Consider the following 8,035-nt stretch of genomic DNA (forward strand, 5'->3'; position numbering starts at 1 on the left):
ACCTTTACATTGTGAGTGCGTTTTTTTTTTGTTTTTGTGCAGGACTCTTTTGAAGTCACACGGTATTTCAGGTTCATTTGCTGCAAAATGTTTGCATTTTCTCAACATGTATCTTTTTTCTAATCCTTCCTGTTTTGTGTGTGATTTTCTTTCAAGGAAGTGGTGTGGCTTTGCATATACCACAGAATACTTGGGCTGTGCTGTTTTTATCAAGTAGATCAAATAAAAAGCACAAAACAATCAGCGTAGAAAATTTATGTTGAAACAAAGACTAGTCCTGGATTGCATAGCTATATTGTTTTAAGGGTATTGACAATTGGATATAAGCTGTCATATATGTCAAACTTTTGCCATATGGAAACAGGATTTGAAGTTACATTTGCTCCAAAAATATATGCTGTGGCTACTGGAAAGAAACTTTTAGCTGTGTGAAATTGGATTGAGTAAGTTGCAAAATCTTCTCAAAAGAGGACACTTTTTTTCTAGAACAAACTCCGCCCCGAATCACTGCACCAACAGGAAACTTCGCCTTGTGTTGTTTAGACAAGGATCTCACGAGCGATTTATTGGCAGAGCACATAAAACTGTGGAAAATACATACGCAAATTCAAGGTGAGTACAAGACTGTTCAAACAAAGTAAACAGAGGAGACTTTTTGTGTAATATGTAATGTCAGATTTAGTAGTGAGTAGTTGTTTTGCTTACTTCTTTTTCAGAAATATCCATCAATTCGAATTTGATATTGGAATTTCAGACATTCGACCTGTGCTCAGCAGGAGATGGCACAGCTGAGCAACAAGACGGTTCTCCTGGGAGATGATGTATTGTCAGATTGGGTGTCGCTGGACTCCGGTGGCTTCGGTCACGTTTACAAAGTCATGCAAACTGACTGGGGGTTTGATGTGGCCATTAAGTTACTTCATAATACCACTGGGTACCTTTTTTTATGCCTAGAGTTATTCACTTTGGTCTTGGATTGTGCCAACATTTCATGTGTCTTGTTTGTTTTGTTTCTTTTTTCCTTGAACTGATTCCAGACCAGTAAAGGAAAATGCAGTTTATGAAGAGGTCACTCAAATGGAATTGGCTTCCTGTGAGTTTGTGCTGAGAGTTTATGGAATTTATCAGGGGTCTCCACCGGTGAGAGGACCGTCACTGCAACAAGGTATTGTCATGGAGTTCATGAGAAGAGGCTCCATTCAGTCTCTGCAGAACGACCTTTGCGGTCCTCCGCCTTGGCCGCTGGCTTTCCGCTTGGCGTATCAAGTATCTTGCGCCATGAACTTTCTTCACTCAAGGAAGCTTCTGCATCATGACCTAAAACCGAGTAACGTGCTTCTGAATGATGACCTTATTGCCAAGGTATGGTGCCATTCCGAGCTGTCTGTTCATTTCAGACACAAACCTGAATTATTCATCCCCGAAATGTCGTGCTCCTTCTTTTGTAGCTGGCTGACTTTGGCTTGTCCAGAGTTTCCACCAGTGCTCTTCACAACGTTGAAGATATGTCTGGAGATAATGCAGGCTCATACCAGTACATGCCTCCTGAAGCTTTCGATACATCATATGAACCTGTCCGTGCCTTCGATGTTTATAGGTCAATATAAAAAGAAAAACAGCTAAACTTAGGAACAGGATATCAAACTCTTTGTACATATTATGCTAAATAAATAATATCTTTTCCTTGATCAGCTTCGGTATCCTTCTCTGGTCAATTCTCACTGGTGAAGAACCCTATCCAAGCACGTATACATTTTTCTTCCGGTTATCTACCTTGCCGTGCAATATTTTACTTTTTTGGATTTCAGTTAAGTTTTAACACCCATTTAATCTGTGGTTCGCAGTGAAGGATTACACTCTTGTGTCATTGAGAATCCCCTTGGGAGACAGACCTCCTTGTGAGAAAATTGTGCTGGAGAAAGCTGATGGATTAAAAGACATGGTTGACCTTATGAAGAGCTGTTGGCAAAAATATCCTTCTCGGAGACCTTCATTTAAAGGTATGTGCTGTAATTTTGGGGAATCGGATGTGAATTTCAAAATAAAGGGAACTTAATTTCTGTAAACTCTATCCTTTTTATTCCCTCTATTTTGTGACGTTAGGGAATTCTTTAATTCATCATTTCCATCTGGCAAATGACAGCGTGCAAAATTGCCATTGAAAACATAGAGCACACCACATCAAACTTTTACAACAGAAACATTTTATATATGTGCAACTTCTGTGACTCTGTATGTCCTGCAATTCTCATCAGGGATTTTATGCCCCTAATGTTTAAGCTATTGGTGCTTTTATACATTCCGACATATATGGTTATTTATCCCAGTTATCTCAATTATCTCAAAATTCCCCAAGCCCTGGCTTTTCATTCTCGTCTGTTGCAATATCTTCTATGCATTCTATGTATCTCTATGCCTATAATGCTGTTTTTTACAGTGTAAGCTCTGGTTTTTCAGAGTGCATGAAGGTCACTAAGTGTGTGCTCACAAAGCATGAAAGGGGAGTTCGTGATGCCGTCAACCAAGTTTTGACAACACTGGTACAATACAGATCTTTTTTTAACATTGCACCTCATATGTGGTGTAAAGGTTATTGTTTTGAAGTTCGGCATAAAGTTCATTCATGGCTTTGTCTCACCCTCCTTGTGCCAGGAATCAAAAAACGAAAATCAACATCCAAATACTTGTGTTGGATTTTCTCCTCCTACAACAGGTACGCTATAATGATCATTTATATGTTAAATGTTGAACATGTGTGGTTGCATTTTTGCCCTCATTTAAATGTTTATTGCTGATGTTATTTCAAGATTTTTAGATTCTGTGATCTATACTCTATAGAGTTCTGTGAGGCATTCGTTATTATCATGAGCAAAGAAATGTTCAATCAAATTGAATGGGATTTTGTGCAGAGTTTTTTTTCTGAAAGTAGACTGCTAAATTTTCTGAGATGATAATAATATTGCTAAAAGGGTCCATGCATTTAGTGATAAGCAAATCATGCAAATCACAAATTATTTTATTTGTGTTATTTAAAAAAAATGAATAATTATGTGTTATTATATTTAATATTATGCATACAAACCACTGAGCATGGTGACACGGTGGTTAGCACTTGGGTTTTTCACGATTCGATTCCTAGGGGGCCTTAGCTTTGTCTGTGTGGGTACCCCTCCCGTCCAAAAGCATGCAGAAGGTTAATTTGAGCCCCAAAATTGCAAAGATACGTGAATGAGAGGATAGATGGTTGTTTGTCTCTATATGTGGCTCTACGATGGACGTGTGACCTTGCTCAATGACAGCTGGGACAGGCCCCAGCAACACAGGGCCCCAGTGTGCAGGACAAGTCATATATGATGAATGGATAAAAAAAATAATTATTATTACGATTCAAAAGGGTAACTAAAGGCAACTGCTAGTCACCACAATGAATTGATTTATTTTAATAATAATTTAATTTAATTTAATTTGATTTAATAATAAATAACTTTTGTGTTCTTTCTCAGATCAGTTCTGGCAGCACAGTTATGTAGGGAATGCCCCATTCAAAAAATCTGAAACGTCTTTAAAACAGGTATGTCTTCACATTATGCTGAAAATTGAAAAATTGAATTAACTTTTTTTTTTCAAATAATCTTATGTAAATTATAGGATGTTTTAGAGTGAAAACATTGGTTCCAACGGCATTATTTGTTTTATTCATGTAAAAATGAAAAAATGGTTAAAAAGAGACTGTTTATTATTTTTCCTCTGAATAATATCACTTTTACCAACATGATCTGGACAGTCATCTTTTATTTATTACTTAAGTACTTTATTTATTTTATTTATTACTTAAGTACCATAACTGTGAACCTCTGCCCGAATTCCACATTTTCACAAACATTCAGTATTTTCATTTTCATTTTCATTTTTGGGTGTCTATCCAATTGTTTCCCACATTTGCACGTCTAGTTTGTAGTATAAACACATGCAAGTCTTTTTTTAGCTTGGTTACAGTAATACGTCCCAGATCTGATTTGAAAATCCCTGTGCTTCACTCTAGGGTGCGAGAAAAACAGTTGATATTAAGGTAAGAACATTCTTATGTCCATTGCTGGTTTAACTTTTTTTTAAACTGTTGGGCTTTTAATTGTAATATTTTGAGACTGCACTGCTGATTTAAGTCTTACTGACCCTGAGGCTGAGTGGAATGTATAGAAGCCCAATATTTTAAGAGGAGATAGCAGATGTGACTAATCACTTCACTTTGACTAATCTCTGCTACTTTGTGAACTACAATAGTGACATCTATCATTTTTCTCACACATCAGCTCTTCAAGGCACTTTTTCCATCTTTCCCATCACTCTTCTAGTATCTTTTAATACATTTCCCTCACTATCCTTAATCACCCAGACTTGCTGTATATCCTTTCCATCTCTATCTGTTTTGCTAACCTGTATAGATCATTCTCTCCCTTCTTACTATCCAACCGAGCATACAAGTCATCACACTCCCTTTGTTTTGCCTTTGCTACCTCTATCTTTACCTCACACTGTATCTTCCTGTACTCCTGTCTGTTCTCTTCAGTCCCCTCAGTATCCCACTTCTTCTTTGCCAACTGCTTTCTCTGTATATACTCCTGCACATCCTCATTCCACCACCAAGTTTCCTTATCTACAGTACTTTCCTTCCAGATGATACACCAAGTACGCTTCTACCTGTCTCTCGGATCACTGTAGTGGTCCAGTCATATGGAAACTCTCCCTGATGACCCAGAACCTTTCTCGACGCCTCCCTGAAAACCATACAACTCTTGTCCCTTTTCAGCTTCTATCATTTTGTCCTCTGCTCTGCCTTTGTCCTCTTCATCTTCTTTGTCCCCAGAGTGATCCTACAAACCACCATCCTATGCTGTCTGGCTACACTCTCACCTACAACTACTTTGCAGTCACTAATCTCTTCCAGGTTACCTTGTCCATACAAGATGTAGTCTACCTCCGCTCTTATAAGTTACCCTATGTTTCTGTCTTTTCTGGAAAACAATATTCGCTATTTCCATCCTTTTTGCAAAAAATACCACCACCTGTCTCTCTGCATTCCTATCCTGTATACCAAATCTGACCATCACTTCTTCATCACCTCTATTGCCTGCACAAACATGTCCTGTACAATAGATTGATATGGACAGTAATATAATTCACTTGATTCAGGTCAAATGTGCAAATGTGCATCATGTTGACCAACTCTCTACTCTTTCCTGTCATCGTTCCAATACTCAAAGTCCCTACTCTCAGTCCCAGACTCTTGCTTTTCCTCTTCTCTCTCTCTGCTTCCGAACACGCCTTCTGCCTCTCCTTCTTCGACCCACAATAGACCAATTTCCACCGTAGGTCCACATCGGTAGGTCATCGTTTACCCTGGCCTCGACCAATCCGGTATTAGATTGCTAGGTTTGATTCGCATTATGCTGGATGCCGTTCCTAACGAAATAATACACTCTGCATTTATCTGGACTTGGGACTGGCTCGGGGAGAAACTGTCGCCCTGAGGCTGCATTATGTGCAGCAAGTGAGCTAATCTGTCATAAATATGTGACGGACCTGAAAGGTATTGGAGACTCTTCAGGTGACCTGAGGAAGTGCTTCATTACGTGTAATTAACTTAATCAAGAGTTGTTTGTTAAAAAGAAAGTTTAGCTCTGATGTGGATTTCAGCCCATTCAGACATTGGAAAAAGGGGAGCAGACAAATTGGAATAAAAAGAGCTCTAAAAAGGGGCATATGAAGTACAATGTATTTTAGAGTGAGATGAGTACAAGATAAAATTGGAGTAAATGTCACATTTTGCAAGGGATGGACTCAGGATGGATTCACAGTGCATGACAATAGAACACGGAATATCTCGGCTTTGTGTTTTGTTTACTCTGCAGCACAACCAGAGGGGAGTAAGCAAAAAAGTGTAGTTAAAACAGCCGAGGGATTCCTTAACAGATGAATAAATGGTCAAAGCAATCAAACTGCCAAGGGGAGCGGACTGAGCAGATGACCGTAGGACTGGCGAGGTCAGGACCAGGAGATTGGGCAGAGGAAATGCTAGAAAGTCTCACATGACAAAGAACAATACGGCAACTGGGCGAGTGGGCAAGGTAGACGGAGCAGCTGAAAAGTATTGAATCCTCCTCAGCGAAACTGCAAGTACATTTGCATTTTCTGGATTAATGCAAATTTGTGAAACTACAGTACAGAGGTGGTGATACAGTGTTGTCTGGATGTAGTGTGTTGAGGACGGTCTTGAGCAAAGATAGTGGTGGCGACCCCTTCTGGAACCACAGCGGCGGGCAATCCTCGTACTCTCGGTTCAAGGCTTGGTTCCGGATCTCCTGGCCGATGGGGGATGAGGCCTGTTGCATCAGAGGTTAGGTCGGACGGTGGCAGAGGCTGTGTCTGCTTGCTATCCTGCAGGACTCCGATGTATTGGTTATAGTGAATCCCTTTTATACAAAGACGTAAACAAGAGAATACAGGCACTGAGAATGTGCGATGTTGCACACAAAACAGTTGGTGAAACAGATAAAAATGTGAAATGTGAAACACACCAAGTGTGAAACAGTAACTATCCTCAGGGCCGTTGCAGGACCTTGAATGTGTCATTGGGAGTGTGTCTCACGAGAGAGCAGCGGAAAAGTACAGGGAAATCACAGAAAATAGAACGGTGACAGAAAATTATCTAACATAGAGCCTTATCTGAATCGCAACTATTTCATTCTTGTATTGATTGTTGGAATTTGAGACTCCAACTAGTGACATGGCATAAGAATGGGGCTTGTTTTCATCTTTACATTGGAGTATAGTTGATATTTTGAAGTTGTAGACTAATACTAATAATACTGTACATGCCGCATACTTGTTCAAAGGTCGAAATTAAGGTATTTTAATCACTACTGGAATATTCGGGTGCATTGACGTACTTTGCATACAATACATATTAACAGGCTGTAAAGTGAAAATACTTTTTCCTTTTGCAAGTAGGATTTGGTCACTGCTTCTCCCAGAAAAATGAGTGCTGAAGAGAAAGGTGAGATACATGCAGAACTAATGCTTTTATTGATAGCCTTTCTTTTTGAACGTTTTACAAGGATAATAGTGTCTTGTTAAAATATAGGGTCACCAACTCAATCCAAGTGCTTTGTGTGCATGTTATCTTTCATTTAAAACAGCCAAATTCATTGATGACAAAAGGCCAGACTTAATCCAGAAAGTTTCGGAGGTGATGGCATTAACAGAGGAGCTGGGAAGCATGGTCCACCCTGAAACCTACTCCGTGATCGGGGCTAAAGATACCAACCAAAAGAAAATGAGAGTGCTGTACGAGAGGACGCTGCTTTCGGGAGGGACGAAGGTCAAAGCAGCCTTCTATGACAGCCTCACAAAACATCATCCAGAGCTGGTGGATATGCTCCGTAGGCCTCCTTCTTATTCTTACTGACAAGAAGTTGAAGACTCAGGATTAGTTTATCTGTTAATAAAAACTTTGAACATGAATTGAAAATTTCCTTTTCCCTCTTTCAGATGCCCAGGTCTAGATCAGACCTGGATGCCTCCATGTTTGTCACAAAGGAGGGAATATTCCTGCTTCTTATCAACCCATCATCAACAAAAAAAAAAATCGCATTTGATAATTCATATGTGGATGAATATGTAAAAATTTTACAAAACTGTATAATGTATATCAATTAAATATTTTTGAGAAGAAAAGAAAATTTTATCTTGTAATCTTTTGCTTCAAGAAGTGATATGATAAATGCATGGGAGCTGTGGTTTATTGGTCAGACAATTGTTGGTACTAAATAGGGTGGATATTATCTGATTTTTTTTTACCAGAGAGAGAGCGAGGGAGAATAGAGAGAGAGAGAGAGAGAGAGAGAGAGAGAGAGAAAGAGTGAGTGAGACTGAGTAAGAGGCTTTTCTGGTTCAATCCCTCAGTAACTGTCATGAGCAGTCAGTCAGTCAGTCACCTGCAGATGATCGTGTTGAGGGCATCCCAGGCAACAAAGTT

The 8,035-nt window shown here is 39.3% G+C and overlaps 1 protein-coding gene across 1 annotated transcript; it reads left to right on the top strand.

Moving 5' to 3' along the window:
* Nucleotides 1-516: 516 nt before the first annotated feature.
* On the top strand, nt 517-7,739 carry LOC147225307 (ankyrin repeat and protein kinase domain-containing protein 1-like). Its single transcript, XM_086162778.1, has 13 exons — nt 517-612; nt 717-934; nt 1,038-1,362; nt 1,449-1,597; nt 1,693-1,742; nt 1,845-2,000; nt 2,458-2,540; nt 2,653-2,713; nt 3,504-3,571; nt 4,043-4,069; nt 7,009-7,054; nt 7,197-7,439; nt 7,549-7,739. Exons 2-13 carry the CDS (start codon nt 780-782, stop codon nt 7,560-7,562), a joined length of 1,377 nt encoding a protein of 458 aa, XP_086018904.1. The 5' UTR covers nt 517-612; nt 717-779; the 3' UTR covers nt 7,563-7,739.
* The last annotated feature ends 296 nt before the right edge of the window (nt 7,740-8,035 follow it).

This window comes from Fistularia commersonii, chromosome 17 (assembly GCF_037954325.1).
Source record: "Fistularia commersonii isolate RoL2024-O1a breed Wild chromosome 17, RoL_Fcom_v1.0, whole genome shotgun sequence".
Classification (NCBI taxonomy): domain Eukaryota; kingdom Metazoa; phylum Chordata; class Actinopteri; order Syngnathiformes; family Fistulariidae; genus Fistularia; species Fistularia commersonii.

What these genes read in the sequence shown, in the direction of transcription:
- LOC147225307 (XM_086162778.1), top strand. Translation starts at nt 780, where the DNA reads ATGGCACAGCTGAGCAACAAGACGGTTCTCCTGGGAGATGATGTATTG. An exon ending in ACCAAGTTTTGACAACACTG is followed by an intron (nt 2,541 to 2,652) that starts GTACAATACAGA and finishes TCCTTGTGCCAG; the next exon opens with GAATCAAAAAACGAAAATCA. An exon ending in ATTTTCTCCTCCTACAACAG is followed by an intron (nt 2,714 to 3,503) that starts GTACGCTATAAT and finishes GTTCTTTCTCAG; the next exon opens with ATCAGTTCTGGCAGCACAGT.